We start from the raw sequence: 19279 nt of genomic DNA on the forward strand, positions 1-19279 counted from the left end.
TTGCCTCATCCTGATCTTCCCCTTCTTTTCAGGGTCTGTTTTAAGTCAGTGACTGCAGTGGCTACTGACTTCATTTTTGTAGAATGGCAACATTTTTTATTTTACAATCCCTTTTGGTCTTAATTTCAACCAAGGCTTGGCGGGCGGGGGGGTGGGGGGTACATTTCATGACCAGTTTGTCTCACGGCACTAGGAATGCTTATTCCCAGGTCAGTCGGAGATTTCACTGATGGCCATTCAGTGTGCTATTACTGGACTAGGCCCTATTAACAGTAACCAATAGCCTTTGGACTGCATATCTCACTAGTCTGTTTTGGTCCAGGAAGTTGTTTCCTCTTGTTGCTTCTTCTAGTTACATGAGCATTATCATGAATCTTATGCAACTATATATTTGGTCAGTCATATCTAGTTACATGAGCATTATCATGAATCTTATGCAACTATATATTTGGTCAGTCATTTCAAGTTGCCTAATCATCATTGATTTTATCTGAGGCTCGGTCACACATTTGATAATGCAAGGAACAATAATCAGGTAAAATAAGCAGAATATAAGATATATATCCAGTAACTTAATAAGGTCATAAGTTAAGTATTTAAGCTAAGAATGTCTATTAGGTGTGGCACAGTATTTACCCAGGTGGTCTGACCCGTCTATTCTACACCGGTTGCTATCCTTAAGGGAAATTATATATTGGCATTGCATATAAAGTTCCTCAAATATGTTTGCACATACAAGGCAAGTGGTGGTGGGTCAGCATGAACCCTTACAAGGTTGAGAAAGGAATGTTACTTTCTAAGGAATTACGTGGCTGGTACCTGGAGAAAAATTGATCTTTATGGTTGAGCAGCATTTCTGCCAGTGTGGAGGTCTGTTTAACCACCTGGCAGCTGGCACAATACACGCTTGAGGGAAAAGAGAAGGCCAAAGGGCAGAGAAAGTTTTATGTTTACATTTTTTTTGTCTTGCCTTAAGATCTGAATTTTTATTTCATCAACCTGAAAAAATGCAGAATAAGCACAGATCACAGATTTCTCTGGGAGGAAAGGACTGTAACCAGTTCTTCTTACCTGAGTCTGCAGATTCAGGGTAACCCCAGTCACGGTTCAAAGAGGTTTGTTGTCTGTTTTTCCAGAGCCTGATATTGAGTCTAAATTGCTGGACAAATGGAAATGTACGAGAATAATATTGTCATGTTTGTAAACGAAGAACAAGGAGAAGAGATTGGCACGTTAACTTCTTTAAAAGGTAATAAATCAATATGATACTGTCTCAATAATGAGAAAATAGTTCAGTGGAATAGAGTCCAGTAACAAAGATTCTTGCAAAAATATGAAAAGTTGCTGTCTATCATTAAACAGTTAAACCTCGGAAAAATGAGTGAAGCGTTTAGAGGAATTCTTGGAAGAAGACCGTTCTGTTTCCTGTTCACTCAGCACTCACTAGCAAACACAACAAATATTTGTTGAATGAATGCTCATTCCTGGTAATCAGAGAAATGCAAATTAAAGCAACTACATATCTCATTTTACTTATCAGATTGGCAAAAATAAAAACAAAAACCTGATAATACCCTGAGTTGGCAAGAGCATGAGGAAGTGAGTACTGTTGTATGCCGATGGTGAGAGTGTGAACTGATAGCAGTCTTTTGTGGTTTGTGATAGTACAAAACTGAAAATAGCACAAACGTACATTACTGGGGGCTCACTAAATAAACAAGGCTGCTTCCTGTCCTGAGCAACTTAACAAGAGGGTTAGTCCACGTGACCCGGAGTCCAGGACGCGTCATCATCGTGTGTGAATATCCAGGATTCATCAACTCTGCTACCACTATATTTTTTTAAAGTGTGAGTCTGTACCGGACTGTGCAACGGAGCCGGGGAGGGCTCAGGGCCGCCCCGCCACGCTGTCAACCGCCGGGCCTCCGAGGAAGAGTGGCGTTTACTCTCGACTTCGGAGGCGAGTGTTCTTTTCTTTCTTAAAATCTTCCTCTCTCTCTCACACACACGCACACACTTATTCACTCATTCACTCACTCCGCGCGCCCTCTGGTGGGCAGAGTGGGGGAAGGAGAAGGAAAGGAACTAAGCGACGGGGCCGGGGGGTGGGGGGCGCGGGGGTGGGGGGCCGACCCGGAAGCGGGAAGGCAGAGGTGGCCGGGAGGCAGATACCGCCCCCAGCCAAACCGGCGATCTCCCGTCGTATCCGGGCGGGGTAGTCCCTCCTGCGGCTGCTAGGGGCCGCCCGCGCTCCTGCTGGTGCCCACACGGGGCTTTTCCTGCCTGTACTCGCTTTTACCACTGCTTTGCACACACAGTTCCTCACCCTGAGGAGCTCTTCCCTCCCTCATCCCTTAGTTCCCAGCTGACACCTTCTTTGACTCCATACAGATCAAACCCTTTGGAGTGATGTCCCCTTATAAGCACCTCAGACCTCCCCTCCCTATTAATAGACTTGCCCTTGTGATTCATGTCTGCCATCCACCCAGGCTGTGGCTTCCTTAAGGACAGGTGTACTAAGGCGCTTAGTGATGGCCGCCTCTTTGCGACCCCATGGACTGCAGCCCGCCAGCCTCCTCTGTCCATGGGATTCTCCAGGCAAGAGTACTGGAATGGGTAGCCATTTCCTTCTCCAGGGGATCTTCCCAACACAGGGATCGAACCCAGGTCTCCTGCATTGCAGGCAGATTCTCTATCATCTGAGCCAGACAGCACAGTATTTATCTTGCTCACCGTTATAACCAGTGCCTGAGAAAATGCTTGGTATCTGAACCAGTGCAGCACTCGGGAGCCAGAGCCTGTGTTGGAGGGAGGCAGGCCAGGGCACCGACACAGCACAGGCGGAGCGGAGAAAGTTTATTAGACAGCCAGGGCGCAAATACATATTTACACGGACCGCGCGGGGACATTAAAAGAAGCAGAGGCGGGGACGCGACGTTCCGGGAGCGGCTCAGACGAGTTCCACCTTGGCATTAGGGTACACCGCCACCACGTCGTAGCCCTCGGGCGGCTTGACGCGCGCCTTGGCGTGGCTCTCGCAGTAAAGCCGCTCGTCCAGAAAGAAGTAACCGCGCTGTTTGAGGTTCAGGCCGCAGTCGCTGCACATGAAGCACTCGGGGTGGTAGAGTTTGTCCCGCGCCTTGACGATAGTGCCCCTAGAGGGTGATCGGAGAGGACGGCGTCAGGGGCTGACAGCTCCGTAAAGCACGGCCCTAGTCAGGGCCTCGGACGGGGGACGCTGGGGGCAGGTGGGGAAAGCAGGGGAGGTACTCACACGATGCCGTGGCCGCAGCGCGTGCATTCGGGCAGCCCCTGCAGGCCACTCAGCGGAGCGCCTAGCTTGCTGGCCGTGGGCTTGAGGTTCCGGGGACCGCCAGGTCCGGGCCGTTCCCCTGAAAGCCAGAGAGCGATTTGCAAGAGCCCGTTGCGGAGGTCAGAAAAAGCGGAAAACTTTACTTCTGCGGAGTGCGGGGCTGCGCCCTACTTTCGGAGCCACCCGCAAAGAGACTGGGGAGGGGGTTGGAGGGGCGTGAAAGGAGGAGTTGCGATTCCAGTGGAGTGCTGATCAGAAAGCCCCGGTGCAGCGAGGGGTGTGAGGAGGGGCAGAGAACACGCGATGCTGTTCAGTCGCTAAGTCACGCGGGACACGTGGGAGGGGCTAATGGCTGGGAAGCAAGACGTGGGGTCGCGAAAGCGCCGATAGGTTAGGTCCTGAGGGCGGAGTTTGCTACCTCAAGGAGTGGGAAGACAGGTGGGGTAAAGAAAAGAGTCCTACCGCCCTCGCCGGCCTCCAGCATGCCCTGCAAATAGCGGAAAGAGCCTGACTGCTTGGGCTCCGCAGCTGCAGGCTCAGCTGACTCCCGAAGCATCCTGTACACCTCTGAGCCCAGGTCGACTCCGCAGTCGCGACTCCTCGGAAGGCCTCTGGCTGGGTCAGTGCTGGACGAAAGAGATGCACGGAGGGACAGGGTTGCAGTACCAGCCTTCCCCTGCCAGTTCAGAGTTCTGGTGAGGTTTCATGAGTCAGAATGCAACCAGCTGAGACTCAAGGTTAAGGGTCAAGATGGGACCTGGTGTGAGATTTGAGGGATCAGGAATTAAGATGGGATCTGGGTAGGGCATCGAAGGTCCTGCCTCTGTACTACCTGTGGGGTGGAGACACGTGCAGGGCACCCATCTGGGCCAGTAAAGTAGCCTCAGTGTTGCTGCCATTGTGAGGGGCTGGGAGGCGAGGCGACTGCCCGTAAGGAGATCCCAAGCCCGGCCTGCCATCTTCTGGCCCAAGCCCGGTGGCTGAGGGCCGCCTGCTTGTCAGTGGACTGCCATCCTAGGAGAGAGAGAAACCGGAGGCACTGGGAGACCCTCTGTGGTACACCCACCTGTGCCCTGCTATGCCAAGCCTTCTTGGGTGTTGGCTGACTACTCTTGCTCAGGCATCTCTGGGCTATGGTGCCTAGTCAGGGAACGGGTCTGTGGAGGAAAGGCTGAACCTTGGGCCTGGTTCAACCCCTGAAGAAATGAGAAATGCTTATGGAAAGTCAGACACAAAAGCCCTGAATCCTTGAGACTCAACCTTGGCTCATGAGCCCTGTGGTGGTTCTGACTCCCACTGCCCATGTGGGTGGTGTTTGGGCAGGACCATGCCAAGAAGCCTTTTAAGGCCAGCATGCCTGTTGCAGAGTGTGTGGCTTCCTTGCGAAGGTGGTCCTGGTGACAGGTTTTTTTACCTGTCAGAACCGCACTGGGTACTAGATGGGCCCATGGCTGAGAATGCAAAACAGGAACTCCTGTTCTACAGCCAGGAAAGGCCATCAATCATTGTGTCCCAGGACCCTTTGGCAGGAGCAGGAGGTTTAAAGGTACCATTGTGGTACTTCCCTGGTGGTCCAGTGGCTAAGACTGCAGTCCCAATGCAGGGGACCCAGATTTGATCCCTGGTCAGGGAATGTTATCCCACATACCACAACTAAGGGTTTGATTGCTGCAACTAAAAATCCAGCAAGCAATGACAACAAAGCTCAAAGATCCCTCATGCTGCAGCTAAGACCCAGTACAGACAAATAATTTTTTTTTTCTTTAAGAAAAGGTACCATTATGAGGTCAGCCTCCTCTAGGCCTGTATTTTCACCCCCACTTCCTGCTTCCCAGGCAAAAATGGGTGGCCTTCCATAGACAAAGCAGATGAGGGGCAGAGAACAGGCCAGGGCTCAAAGCTCCCCATCCCACGACCCCACAGCCAGCCTGATGCCCATGACAGAGTCATCTAGGGGAAGGATGCCCTGAATATGCCTCCTCAACCCATGAGAAGAGGGAAGTTTCTTTACAGGTGCGGGTCTGAATGGGGGCTGGGGACCTTTGTCCCTGCAGTGCTCAGGGCTGTGTTTCCTCTAGTTTGTAGGTACACAGGCCTGTCCTCAGCAGTATGCTAACAGGCATGCACACTCTCACAATACCTTTAGACACACCCATGCAGGAAGGCAAGACACATGGATCAGCCAGTCCACCTACATACACCTAATCACACAGAGTTATGTGTACTTGGAGCCAGAGCCGGTCATGCTGGGGATGACCATGTCCCTATCCATTGACAGGGACACAGTTGGTGGCCAGAGCACCCTGACTTTAGGGTAGAGCCCAAGAGCCCAGGCCATGAAGGTGTCCTCAGCCCAGTCTGGGAGGAAACATATAAACTGTCCCTCCACTCTACAGTGTGAACAGGGCTGTCAGGTGGGAGGAGAGGAGGCCTACCACAGGGGGAAAGAGCAAGCCTAGGACTCGGGCAGCCTCCATCTGGGGCACAGTTGAGCCTGCAGGGCTTTGCCCAAGCTGCTGCTTTCTGCAGGCTCTGAGCTGGGCAGGAGCATGAGGAATGGGTGAACTAGCAGCTGAGTGACTGAGCAGGGTTGGAGTCCCAGCTTCTCCCACCCTAAAAGACAAAGGAGAGGGTCTCTCGCTGCCTAGGTGGGCCCCCATCAATGAGGCAACAGCAGCAGAAAAACCTTTACCCCTCTGGGTCCAAGAAAAGCCCCTGAGAAACCCGAGCACTCTCCCACGTGTGTCTGCAGGGCAGGCAGGCCAGGGCTGGCCTGGCCTCTAATGGGGACCAGATGGGCCATGGACTGTGGGGGCAGGGCTGGGCCCCATACAAAAGAGGCTTCAACAGGATGCGGGGCTAGAAGGACCTAGAGGAAGAAGGCCCTCAACTTACCCCTGCCCAGCAGGGTGTGGGGGTTTATTGCAGGGTCATCAGAGCCCCTGCCCCTCCCATGGCCACCCATGTAGCAGCCTCTCCGCGGTTAAGACACACGTGATGACCTCAGTGTTGGTTGAGTCCCAGCTTTCTCACTTACTCACTGAGCCAGCTACTTCACCTCTGTGAACCTGAGTTTCCTCATCTGTGAAAGGGGAACATGATGGTTTCTATATCATAAGTTCCTGGTGGGTATAAAATGAGACCTTTGCATATAAAGCGCTGAGCGTAGTGCGTGGCATGCATCCATCACTGGATGAATGGCTGTCATGAGCATTCCTGAGCCCCCACTCCTGAACTTCCCCTCTCCATGATGTGCCCGTGTGCTCTCGGGGCCCGAGTCTCTGCCAGCTGCTGATTTAGTTGTTGAAGCCTCGATGTGTCACTCCATAGCATGGGGGTAACCGTGGGCTTGCTCATCAGCTCCCATGTGCCTGTGGTCAGAATCTGGGACACTTAACTGGGACAGAGGTGGGCACTAAATCCAGGTGAGCAGGTGGTACCTCCCAGAGGCCGAGCTTCGACTCTCTGCTTGTCTGGAGAGGACAGGCTGAGTCCTGCACTGCCTGTTGCACCTGGCTTGCCTTAAACCATCACCTGGTTCTCAGCTCAAATGCCACCCCCTCTGGGAAACCTTTCCTGATCACCATCCTTCCTTCACTGTGGGCTGTGTTCCCATGTGAGGCCTGAGAGAAGTCTTCTATGACCCTATATGGAAGGAGGGCCTGAAACCCCAGTTGGTGAGTGCCAGGGTACCTTGTGCTGGTCTGAGGGCCAGCTGTGGTTTTCCCCTCCTGTGATGGCTCCAGCTGGGCCCACCCCCATCCCCCCTGCAGGCAGAGGGTGGGAGCAGTATGGGGACAATGGGCCCTGTGTCTGTGTTACTGAGGACAGGACCGGGCAGGGGCTGGGTGGGGGTGTTTCTGTTGCCACCCATGGAGCTCATGACCTTTTAAGTACAAAATGGGGGCAGTAGCTAAGAGGTTGCCCTGCTGCTTGTGGAAAATCCCTCTGCTTCCAGCCTGAGCCACCAGCAGCCTGGCCCTTGAGGAGGTCAGTGAGGGGAAGTGTGGGGGCAGGGGGAACTGCCCTCCAGCCCCTGGCCCCCCTGGCCCAGAGCCTCTCCCGGAGTACTCAGTAGACCTGAGCTTCACTTTACAAAGCCTGACACTTACACGTGAGTGCTGGGCTCATGCATGAGCTGGGGGCCTGCACCATGCTGTCCCCATTTGTCAGCCCCATATCAGGCCTGGCTGACTTGTCTATGTCTCCCACCTCCTGTCCCCATGGGTCTATGGGACTACCAGGAGCAAGCTCCTGAGACGCAGGTGTGGCCACAGATCTCTGCACGAACAGCTGAGGTCTGGGGCAGAGGAAACTGAGAGCTCTTAGTCCCCCCCTCTGCTCCCAGCCACCCCTGGGACTTTTCTCTGAGCCTCTGGTGCACAATCTCACCTCTGGGCCTCTGTATGTGCTTTACTTTGTACGTGGCACACTTTTCTCCAAGCCCCTTTGTTTGCCTTATTCTTCCTAGACCCTCAGGTCATGGCTTGGATATGCCCTCCTCCAGTTCTCTCTGACTCCTTGATTGAGTTTTATACCTCTCTGGACTCCTTCGACTCCTGGCTTCTGCCATCCCAGAACTGCTAGGTGCTTCTCCCCTTCCAGGATGGGCACTTCCTGCATATGGTATATATCTGGCCTCAGGGATGCCAGTAAAAGCAAAGTTGGAAACAAACATCAGAGAGAGATGGGGGCTGGGATAGGTGGTGAGGACAAGGCCACAGCAAATCCTTCCCTCTGGTACATATAGCAAAGCCGCCATGGAGAGACAGTGGAGATGAGAGATAGTCCCACATGCTAGGTCCCAAGTTCTGGATCCATCACAGACCAGTCGAGTTTCCACCTTGTTTAAACTCTGTGGCCCCAGAGATGTCAAGTTCACTCTGGATACCTCAGCCTTGCCACCTGGGCTACCCCTCAGACCCATGGCAAAATGAGGCCCTAAGGCAGCCTGGCCTCACCTTACATTCCTTGAGGACGGCACCATAGCTGTGACTCTTGTCATACACAGAAAGGTAACTGAGCAGACAGGCCTGCAGCCTGAGGTCTGCTAGCTGCAATTGCAGAATAGCCGGGAGAAAACTTCAGTCTTGGATAGGCAGGGCAGTGCCTTATATTCTAAGGTTGGCTCTGGCCAGGTAGGTGCCCAAGGTTAGGATGAGACAGAAGAGTACCCCATAACCTGTGGTCACACCACAGCCTGTGGCTGTCCTCCACCCTGCCCCCAAGCCTGGTGACTTCCTCCTGATTTGGCATCACTGGGCAACCCATCTGGGTAGGTGGTAGCCCTGAGCCAAAGCCTGGCCCAGTCCCTGCCCATCACAGGCACTATTGTCCCACAATCCAGGACTGCTTGGGGTACCGGCAGAGCCCACTGCAGGTACCCATCACCTGGGGAGCACCTGAGGGGGCATGGACAGGGCTCGGAGAAGCCTTCTGCTTCAGTCTCTGGCGTGGGCATCTGAGAACCACAGTGAGGACATCCGCAGTTAAACCTGTGGGTGAGGCCCAGCCTCTCTGCCCTGGGCTTGAGCCAGGCCAGGCTAGGTCAGGTGGTGTAAGTACAAACCTGGGCCTCAGAGTCGATGTGGATCCTGTGTGCCTGAGCCTTGTCCTCTGGGGTACTGGGCCAGCTCCTGCCTTCAGGCCTGTGGCAGAAATTAGGATGGTCACAAATCTCTGCTTATTAGCCCACTATGCCTGGGACGAGGACCAAGAAGGGTTGGGGTCTGGGCCCAGGGCCACCCTGGACCAGACTCGGTACTCTGCACAGATGAGGATACCACCCCAGCACTTTCCCCTGTACCAGAATGGCGGCTGTTTCGGCAAGGAGACACAGCTCGGGATCCTGGGGTAGGCTGTGTGTCCCTTCTCCACCAGCTGCTCCTTCCCACTCTGGTCTGGTTCCTAGGAAGGAAGCCCTACAGCTTCCCCACTTTTCCACCCTCTCTGTCACCTATGGAAGCTCTGCACAAAGAGGGCCAAGCACGTGACAGGGCGGGGCAAGCCAGGCCTCACACACTGATCAGCTGGGAGCCCACAACTCATCCCTCTTCCATCCACAGCTCTGCCCAGGCCTGCGGGTCAGGCACCCGGGGACTGTGGGGGGAAGTGAGATGGAGGCTCTGAGGGGTGCACCTCCCCTCCTGTAGCCGCCGGCAGAGTCATCACCAATGTCTGCCCAGCCCAGATGGGAAACAGGCCATTAGGAAATTCCTGCTTCGCCATAGAAACCAAAAGCCAAACACCACTCAGGAGGGAGAAAAACATCATAAACCTGCCATCAGTGGGGCAGGCGGGGCCGGGAGGCTACAGGCCTGGGGCCCAGTCCTGCCACCAACTAGTCCTGTGAGAAGGCAGGCCAGGAGGGTGTGTGGACCCGGGACTGGCAGGTGAGTGTGAGTGAGACTGGTTACATCAAAGGGGAATAATGTCCCAACTCCACCCTACAGGGCCTCCTGGGACTTCTCAGGGGGTCTCACCACTGGGTTAGCAGCTCAACCCTGCCCCTCTCCCTCCACTCAGAAGAGGATTTTAACGATCTGTCCACACCTGTAGTCCACAGTCCCTCTGCTCTTGCTCACCACTGCCCATTCCCTGGTCCCCTGCAGGCGACCTCTCTCCTCCACAGCTTTTCAGAGGCCTGTGGCACCAAGGCTATGCGGTCCCACCCCCACTGGCATCTGGCTCCAGCACCCTCAGCCATGCTCCCAAGTTACTGCCCTAACTCACAGCTAACTATGGCCTGGACATACTCAGAACTCTGCTGGGATAAACCTAGGACATCTCATGTGGCTCTTTGGCCTTATACTTCCTTGAAGTCCTGCCCAGAAGAGAGGTACAAGCCTGAGGTCTGAGGATCAGAGGGTACAAAGTACCCAGAGCCATGAGAGTGGCCCAAGGCATCAGATTGGAATGAAAGGCTTATTTGTGTGTCAAATTCCACCCCCAGATCTCCACACTTTAGACTGGGCAGGTAGCTCTATCTGCCATCTTTAAGTCCCCCAAAGGGTGGGCTGGGCAAATCCATCTTGTGTCACATGTAATAGGTGACAGGGATCCGACCAGAGGCCCTGGGGTTGGAGCTGATGCCAGAAAGGTCCTGGACCTACAGAACGTGCCCAGGTTAGCTTGAACTGCTGGATATCTGACTGAGTTCCAGACAAAGTAAGCATAGAGGGGAAGCTGGGCCTTTACTTCACTTTTCATCCTGTGATGAATTGGAATGTCTGTGGAGGATTAGAGCTCTCTGTACACAAGAGAGTAGGTAGGCAGGCTGGCCTGGGCAGAGCTCCACACAGAAGCTCCCTCCAGCCAGTTCGCCAGGTCCATTTCTGGGCCTCAGGCATAAGTCCTGGCACAGCAGGCAGGACAGAGCAGAATCAGGGGCCTTGTAGGTGAGAAAGTCCCCAGGACAAGAGATGCTGGCCCAGAAAGTCAAGGTGGTCCTTGTCTTGATCCCCCAGAATCTGCATACATGAGAATTAGAGATAGGGGGCTGGGGGAAAGGACCCCAGCTTTTCAACCTGACTGAGCAGACGTTGTATGTCACTAATTCCAGATCCTCTGTTTTGAAGTTGAGGAAGCTAAGGGCTCTGATACTAAGTCACCAGCTGGAGGACAGCACAGTTCTCAAGTGCAGAGCTGGGGCTGGAACCCAGAATCTGTGATAGGAGACAATGTGCTCTCCCCGGCTCCATGTCCAGCAGCATCTGGGAGCTGAAACACCCAGAGTGGAACAGGTCAGGGGACCCCTGGCTCCATCCATGCCTAGCTTGGAACAAATGACCAGGGAAGGAAGGAAGGAAGGAAGGGGGACCTCCACCCTGCCCCCGTCCTGCCACCCTCCCCTGACATTATCCCCTCTGCAGACCTCCTGAGTCAGGCCCCCTGTGAGCCTCCCCTGCCCCTCGCCCCACTACTACGAGGGCTTCCTTTATCTGGCCAAGCAGAGTCAAGGCCAGAGGTGAGTCAGGGCCCAGGAACCCAGCCAAGCTGGGTGGCCTCGTGGGCAGAGCAGTGCTGATGTTTCCCCCAGCCAGCCTGTACCCCCGTCTCAGAGAGGGTGATGAATGTGATCATGCTTTATGGAGAAGGAAACCCAGGCTCATGGAGGTCATCACGTGTACCTCAGAGCCCTCACAGTCTGGAAGAGGGTCAGCTCTGCTGAACTCCTGGGCCAGGGCCTCCTCACTGCGGGCCAGGTGGAGTGTACCAGGTCCTGGACTTGCAACTGGGCCCACTCAGCCCGGAGAAGAGTCAGGGGTCCTGACTTCAGCCCAGAGCAGGGCCAGACTCAAATGGGGCTACTTCAGAAGCCTTCCCACCATATTTAACGGCTCTGAGCCAATGGATTACCCTCTGCCCCACCAGCTCTAAGGCCTGGTTGGCCACATTGTGGTTTGGGGAGAATTCGCCTACACACATCCACAGGGGATCGTGGAAAGTCCCTGTTAACAGGGAACGTGGCAGAGCTGAGCAATTATGTCTGACTTCTCTGGATCCAGGGAAGACAGGGGGAGGGAGATCCCGCTGAGGCAGGACCCAGCCAACTGCCATCAGCCTCAGCAAGGTTTGACGGGTCAGCAGTCAAGCAGAGGGAGTGGCATCTTTGGTGAGCCTGAGAGAGACCTGGGGTCAGACAAATCGTGCTTCCCCATTGCTCCACTGTGTGACTTGAAGCACCCTCCAAACTTTCTGAATCTCAGCTGTCTCACATGTAAAGTGGAGCCTATATTAGATTTTACCTTATCAAGTTGGTTTGACAGTTAAACAAGGTGTTGGTCGATAAAATTTTTTGAATTGCTCATCGAGCTGGTCACTCATGGGTGGGGAAAGGACAGAGATCACACACCCCTGACACCCCCGGCATAAGGCTACCCTAGGTCTTATTTCAGCCCTGATTTTGGGTTGTCTACTCCCTGCCATAAGACCCCAACATAGTTCCAGCAATAGATTAAATGGGGGCTCCTTTCTGTCTTAAGCCACCGACATCTCCAAACAGTGCCTTCCAACCCCCTGGGAGAGCGCTGCTCCTTAGGCTTGGGGTGCCAGGGAGCAGAAGCAGAAAGGCTGTGTGAGGCCCTGCTCACCCAGGATGCTGGTGACCCAGAATTCATCCTCCCCTAACTCACCCCCATCATTCTGGCTCAGCCTGCCCTCCGCGTACCTGCTCACGGAGAGCGTGAGGTGGTCACGGCAGCCCTTGATGCGGTTCTGTGCTTCCAGGTGTGTCATGAACTCTGTGCTCTCACCATTGATGGCCTGGATCAGGTCTCCAGGGCACAGGGCAGCCAGGGCAGCCTTGCTACCAGCATGGACCTGTGGGTGGACAAGCCAGATGGCTGGGCATTGGTCATTACATGGCCTTGCTGCAGGCTCTGCTGCAGACCCCTGCCAACCCCAGAACTGTGCCAGTGCGGCCCTGCTGCCAATGTGACCTGCGGGTGGGCAGACCATAAGACTGACTGAGTTCCCACATGGCCTGGCTGGAGCCTCTGCGCTAAAGGCCCCAACTGACGCTCACGGAGGTCTGGTGCGATATGATGGCATATGACAGGAGGTTCCTCTGGGCTGGAACAAGTACGATGTCACTCTTGCAGCCCGCATACATGCCCATGGATGTGCAGGGGACACACAGGGATATGTGCTCTCAAATAGATAGTTAATACAAAACATGGACACATAGCTTACATTGCCCCATCCAGCCAGACCACAGAGTAAGTCCCTTGACCTGACACTCAAACCCTTAGTGACCTTGTTTCTTCTCATCCCCACCCCTCCATAGTTACCTCCACCTACTGAACTGAACTCACACTCTATCCAGACCACGTGAATTACTCACAGGCACCAGAGAGCTCTCTCTTACCTTCACACTTCTGCAGGTGCTGTTCCCTCTACCTGGAACACACTCCTTTGACCCCCAAACCCTGGTTACCAGCTTACTCCTCGTCATCCTTCAGGTCTTAGGCTCTCCACAGAGGCATTTCCCTTTGGAGCCTCTTGTCTGGGGCCCCACAGTACCCTGTGTGCCGCCTTTATCACTTAGCTCCCCTAACAGTGTTAGCACCTCATTCTGTGTTGTCACCTCCCCAGGCAAGTTGAGGGCCATCTACTTCCAGCTGCCAGCCTGCATTCCTGGATCACAGCTCGCTTTCCTCTGGAGGACAGGCACTAAGGCCACCCCAGTGCCACTGTGGACCCCAGAGCGTCAGCAGCGTCCACACTGGAGCCTCCTTCAATGCTGATCCCTTGACATGAGTCACATGAGGTTGGGGATAGACTCATGGGATGCCTAGGTAAGCAGCCTGGGGGGAATTCAGGCAATAGGACATCCTTTACCCTGTCTCTGGTCCCTGCACAGCCTTTGGAGAGAGATTTTAGGGACCCTCATTCTTCCCAGCCTCTTAGGTAGTGGCAAGCCATGGCTCAAGAGTGGTCAGTGACACTGTTCCTATGGGGCGGGAGCTCCTGGAAGCCTGGCCAGGCTCTGCTTAGCCAGTTCTCTGTAGTGAGTAGACAAAGCTGAGGTGCTGGCAGCTCCTTGGCTGGAGTTCTGGTGTGGGCACTGCAGAGCTGACCTGCACCAAAATAGGCTGCCCCAAGGGATATTCTTCTAGACCATGATACCCTCAGCCACACCATTAATATTCCCTTGTTGGACACTGGCACCAACATAGGCCTGTCTTCCCAGGGGAGGCACCTACTTGGCACCACCCCACCCTCCCCCCTCAAGGCCCTGCCAGGCCCCTCTCTTTCATGGATACCTGCTCTGTAGCAGGGCCTGGGCTCACTGCTTTAGCCATAACTAGCTCATGGCAACCTCTCAACCACCTAATGAGACAGAGGCTGTTCTCACCCTTATTTACAGATGAAGAAAGAGAGGTTTTGGGTATGGGGTATTTTGCCCCATTCCCCATTCTGGAGAGGAGTCTTCTTCCTCAGGGGGTGGCTAGCGGCAGGATGACTCAGCCAGTACAAGGGGTGCATTCAGGCCCCTGTGGGTGGAGGAAGTTCTCGAAAGCAGGGGTGGCTGGGGCTCTGCCAGCGCTGCTAGCTCGGGAGTTCTGGTCAGAGAGGGCGTGAGGCCAGGAAACCGTGACTCTCCCAATTGCCTTTACATGCATTGTTTCATTAGTCCTCAAGGCAAGCCTATTTCCTAGATGAGGAAACCAAAGCCCAGAGAAGCACAGGACACTCAGCTGATAACCGGCAGAGTTAGGATTTCAACCCAGGCCAACCAATTCCAAATCCTTTGTTCTTAACCACAGTGTGCATTTCTACAAAACATAGAGGTGTTCTGAGTAGAAGGATCAGCATGTATAATGGCTCATCTTGGAGTGAGAGTAAACGCAGGCTTCTGTGGCCAAAATATCATTGGTGAGGAGACAGTGGAAGAGATGAAATCAGAAAAAAAGCAGGGACCAGACCTGCAGGTCTTGTAGGCCCAGAAGAGAAGCTGGCATCTCTCCTGGGCAGTTGGGGAAAAGGGAGGATTCTAAACAGGGAAATCACAGGACAGAGTTGAATGCAGGCCGATTTGTCTGGATGCTGAATGCAGGATAAACAGATAAAAGGAAGAAACAGAGGAGCAGTGAGGTCAGCTGGGAGACTGGGGCATGAACCAGCGGCCTCACCAAAGCAGTTACTTTTAAATCCCCTGTGTCACCCCACCTGGTCTAGATGCAAAAAGCCCCTCCAGGGAGTTGGGCATACAGTTGGTGGTATTTGTTCAGGGCACTAGTTTCTAGGGACCTGGTAGTAGCAACACCAAGTAGGATGCCAAGGCTGTCAGTCACTATAGTTTGTGAGGAAGGAGCCCTGGACAGTGTTTTTTTTTTGGGGGGGGGGGCTCCCCGAGGCTTTGTGGGCTGAGGTTGCATAGTCCTGGCTCTGCCAGGCAGCCAGCCTCCTCTCTGTCTGAGTGTGGCTGCCTCCATTGGGTGGGGGAAGCCCCATGAGTGTGGGAGGGGTTGGGTCTTGAACCCCCCTGGTGAGGACACTCCCACATATCATCAGTGTCTGCAGAATCACCCTTGAGGTACCTGCTGGGCAAGCTGTGGCCTGTGCCTCCTCAGCCCCGTAAATCTCCCCAGATCCCACCCAAACCCAGGCTCAGCCATCCTGGCTCCTCAGGCCTGAGCTGCTGCTATGTGACTTTGGGGGACAAAGGAGGGGTTCTTCCTGGCAAACTCGTTTCAGCCTGTCTGCCTGCCAGCGGCCTGCATCCTGATCGGCTCCAAACAAGGCCGCTGCTGCTGCCGCTGTGACGTGTGGAGGCCTTTCCTCGGCGGGCAGGCAGCCGCGTGGGCAACAGATGTCTCTGCTCCCTGCCGCCTGCGGCCGTCAGCCGCCGCCACTGAGCCTGTCAGCGGCCTCACGCCCAGGGTGCCTGGCCGGCTGGCCTGCCTAGCACCCCCACGAGCCTGCCTTGGTGGGTGGACACACAGCATGACATTCACAGGCAGACACAGATGTGTTCCCGCCCCCTCACACACACACACGCCGCAGGGCTCTCTCAGGAAAGTGGGAGATGAAAGGCTCCCGGATGCGCTGAAGGCCCACATCACTCAGCCCCAGAGACCTAGTGGCCGTGGGGTGAGGGCCGATGTGGGAATTCTCCCAGGACAGCTGGGCCTGCCTGTCACCCTGGCCCCCAGAAACAGTATTCCATGATGCCATGCCCTACCAGGTGCCCAACCCCTCCCAAGAACTAGAAAGACGTCTCAGAAAGCTCAGCCAGCTTGGTCCAGTCCCCATGGCAAGAAGTGGCGGAGGGGTGGGGGAAGGTGTTCTCAGTTCCCATGACACAGGGTCTCGAAGGCCAAAGTAGCCTGTGTGGGGTCAAGGGATAGCCCCAGGTCCCTGCCTTTCTTCCCTTCGTACTGGGAGCCTCCAAGGGCAGGGTTCTCTCTTCTTGGTCCCCGACACTGGGACTCCTAGGGGCAGAGTCTGGGTCTCCTCTTCTGGCCCTTCAAATATGGGACTCCAAGGTTGGGCCAGGATCCTGTCTTTCCCAGTTTGGGCACCCCCTGACAGGGACAGAGTCCTCTCCTCTGCTCTCCTGTCCTCCCTGGATTAGCCACCACCCAGGGCTGTGCCCCTTCCTCTTCCTCTGCTGTCCTAAGCCTGGGGCAGTGCATGGCCAAGGAAACTTGAGGAACTGGGCTGAGGTTATCCTGGCCCCTGGCCTTGTGAGTCTTGTGGGGAAGGGGTCTCACAACTGCACAGACAGGCCTCCCCTTCCCCTGGAAACCAAAAATTCCTGGTCCCTTCCCCTTAGGACAACTGAGGTCATGAATGAGAGACTGACCAAAACCAGAGAGGGGACCTGGCTGGATCTTTCTTTCTTCAGTTTCAGAGAGGACCCCAGACCTCTTTGGGGTCACACAGCTCTGCTGGCAGGGACCCTTGATAAGGGAAGGGGTCTCTCAGTCATTTTGCCCCAAATCTTCAGGAGGAGTTCAAATGTAAGCAGCATTTCTGGGCCTCTGTTGACCAGTCCTGATCCCTGGCCCATGACTTTGGTCCTTCCATGGCCTGCGGTTGAATCCCCCCAAATGAGGCCAGCAGGGAGGCTGCTTTGTGAACTCTTTGGGGGGGATCTTCCGAGGGACAGGGCAGGCAGGCCCATGGAGAGGGGGAGGGGTTGGGGCGGCGCTGCCCAGCCTGGAAGCCGCCTCTACAGCCTGTGGGTCACCGAGGCCAACGCTTGGCCTCCGAGCCCCCAGGACGTCGGGGATCCGGGTCCCGAGTGGACCTCAAGGGCTGGGTCTCAAGGTTCAGGACCACCCCGCCGCCCTGTGGTCGCTGGACTCACCCGCGAGATGGTGAGGGGTACGCTGAAGTCCCGGCCGCCCACCAGGCGGAAGCCCCAGGGTGAAGGGCCGCGCAGGGTCACCGAGTGGGGCATCGCGAGCCGGAGCCGCAGCCGGAGCTTGAGCCGGACACTGAGGAGCCGCCGCCGTCCCCGCCGCCGCCTGGACGCCGCGCCCCGCCCCCGGCCCGCCCGCCCCCTCACCCTCCCTCCTCCCGGCCCCCGCCCCCGCTCCCTGCGCGCCGGGATTGGCCCCGCGGCTGACCCGACCCTCCCACTTCGGGGGGCTCTGAGGACCCGCCCCTCAGCCCCGACCGCCTGCAGCCCGGCACCCCCACCAGGTTCTCAGAGACCCCGGACCCTGACGGCTCCGACGTCCGAGATCCTGCCCGAGTCTCAGCTCTGCGGCTGCGGAAGCTCTAGCCGGGTCCTTTGAAGTTGCTTCTGAGAGGCGGTGCCCCAGCCCGGGGAAAGATGGGGGGCGGGGGCTGCCCAGATGGGGGATGGGGCCTCGCCCGGTTTCGAACCTCCTCAGGGTCCTGGCAGGCAGTTCTGGGCCCCATCTCTCGCGTGCGAGGAGTCCTCTGAACCGCGAGCCCCAATGGGGAGCCCTGCCCCTGAGCAGACCTGGGCCAGTGTCACAGACTCAGGTTGACAGCCGGCAGTGCCGAGTATGGGAGGGGGCACAAAAAAAGTACCCGACATGGTTTGGGGAGGTCAGGAAGGCTCTCTGGGGTGCCCTTACGAGTGTCACTGCTTCCCAGGACATCAGGCCTTCTCCAGCTGCCCTATCCTCCCAGGCTTTCTTCCTGCATTCATGGCCCTTTTTCATCCTCCCTTGTAAGGAGTTTTGGAAAGCTACCTACCTAGGAAAGGAGCAACTGTGTGGCTCCGGCTGTGGTTGTGCCACATTGCAGGGGTGTGAAGTACCTGAGCGGAGCGGAATCTGGGGCAGCCCTTCACTTGCGACCTTCCTGGCCTCTCTCAACCATTGTCCTTCAGGGTGCCGTGAAGGGTGCCATTGTCCGTCAAGGTGCCACGTTTGCAGGTGCTATGGCCTGGTTAGGGCCCCACTGACCACCCTCAGGCCGTCATGGACACTTCGGCCTGGCTACATCAGGGAAGCACTGTGTGCTGTTCCAGACCCCGAGGAGGCCCCTCATTTAGCCATTCTTGATAACTCTGTGTGCCCTCTTGTCCAGCTTCTGTTAAGAACGCTGCCCTTGGGAGGCTAACAGGTTATGGGGTAAGATGGATCTGTCAGCTCTATAACACCTCGAGAAAGAGGACACTTGAGAGGCATGCACTTATGGTAGTCCAAGGAAGTGGGTGTGCTCTTCAGGGTGGAACGTGGGTGCCTCTCTGGGAGAAGGGCTGCTGTTTGCTGTCTGTTCAGGTGGCAGAGAAGCATGAGTGGTGTGTGTGGCAGTGGTGTGTGTGTGTGTGTGTGTGTGTGTTGGAGGATATATTTGGGAATGCACGGGTTGGGGGGACGTAACCAGAGAGTGCCAGCCGTTGAACTTTGAATTCTGTGAGCAAGGAGGTTTCTGCTCAATGCTGTACAGACTTGTGTCCAACAGGGACCAACCAAGCAGAAGGGCTAGTAAAGAGTTGGTGGCTGGATGGTTTCTCAGGGGTCCTTAGGCCAGAGGATCCCCAGGACTTGGACCGCACTGAATGATGTGGCGATTGGGAGCAGCTAACACTGTCACTGACTGACTGAGAACTAAGTGCACAGCATGACTGGGTGATCAGACACCTCATCGGCACTCCAAGAGCCACAGTGAATGTAAATGGTGCAGATCTTTGCTGTGGGGAGTTGGGACCTCAGGAGGCCGAGGAAGTTCCTGCCCAAGGCATCCCATAGTGGATTCCTGAAACTCTTCCTTAGACTTCTCCCAGCTTACACGCCCCCCAGGACTCCCAACCACCGCCCCCATCCTGAAATTGCTTCACTGCCTTCCTCTTTACTTCCTTTGGGGGAAGTATATCACCCCTGTCCAGGAGTGGTCCTCTTGAGTATCTTTCCTAGCCCTTCAGGCTCTGGGCTGGGTAATCCATCTCTGAAGGCTTCTCCCCTAGGGTTGAAGACAGGGGTGTGGTGGGGAGTGGCTCTTCCAAAATAAGGGGTATAAACTTTCCCATTTCAT

The 19279-nt window shown here is 55.5% G+C and overlaps 2 protein-coding genes across 3 annotated transcripts in view; one reads left to right on the forward strand and one right to left on the reverse strand.

Annotated features, from left to right (window-relative positions):
* Positions 1-1671: 1671 nt before the first annotated feature.
* Positions 1672-19279, forward strand: part of P4HA2 (prolyl 4-hydroxylase subunit alpha 2) — a 69578-nt gene continuing 51970 nt past the window's right edge. Inside the window, exon 1 of the mRNA XM_061150814.1 lies at positions 1672-1960. The gene's annotated coding sequence lies outside the window, so the exon portion shown is untranslated. The remainder of the gene's footprint in view (positions 1961-19279) is intronic.
* On the reverse strand, positions 2840-17301 carry PDLIM4 (PDZ and LIM domain 4). Of its 2 annotated transcripts, XM_061150819.1 has the most exons (7): positions 17133-17301; positions 12483-12634; positions 8883-8961; positions 4146-4327; positions 3776-3939; positions 3275-3392; positions 2840-3155 (listed from the first exon to the last, which is right to left on the reverse strand). In XM_061150819.1, the coding sequence occupies exons 1-7, from the start codon at positions 17223-17225 to the stop codon at positions 2951-2953; spliced, it is 993 nt and encodes a 330-aa protein (XP_061006802.1). In that variant the 5' UTR covers positions 17226-17301; the 3' UTR covers positions 2840-2950. The 2 variants fall into 2 exon arrangements, with proteins under 2 accessions (XP_061006802.1, XP_061006803.1); XM_061150820.1 differs by lacking the exon at positions 3275-3392 and having other exon boundaries at positions 3085-3155.

Source organism: Dama dama, chromosome 9, assembly GCF_033118175.1.
Source record: "Dama dama isolate Ldn47 chromosome 9, ASM3311817v1, whole genome shotgun sequence".
In the NCBI taxonomy this organism is placed as follows: Eukaryota; Metazoa; Chordata; class Mammalia; order Artiodactyla; family Cervidae; genus Dama; species Dama dama.

Coding starts and splice junctions, on each gene's coding strand:
- PDLIM4 (XM_061150819.1), bottom strand. CDS start 17,225: ATGCCCCACTCGGTGACCCTGCGCGGCCCTTCACCCTGGGGCTTCCGC. Junction 8,962..12,482: donor CTCACGCTCTCCGTGAGCAG/GTACGCGGAGGG, acceptor TTTCTGCCACAG/GCCTGAAGGCAGGAGCTGGC. Junction 3,940..4,145: donor CACGTGTCTCCACCCCACAG/GTAGTACAGAGG, acceptor TCTTTCGTCCAG/CACTGACCCAGCCAGAGGCC.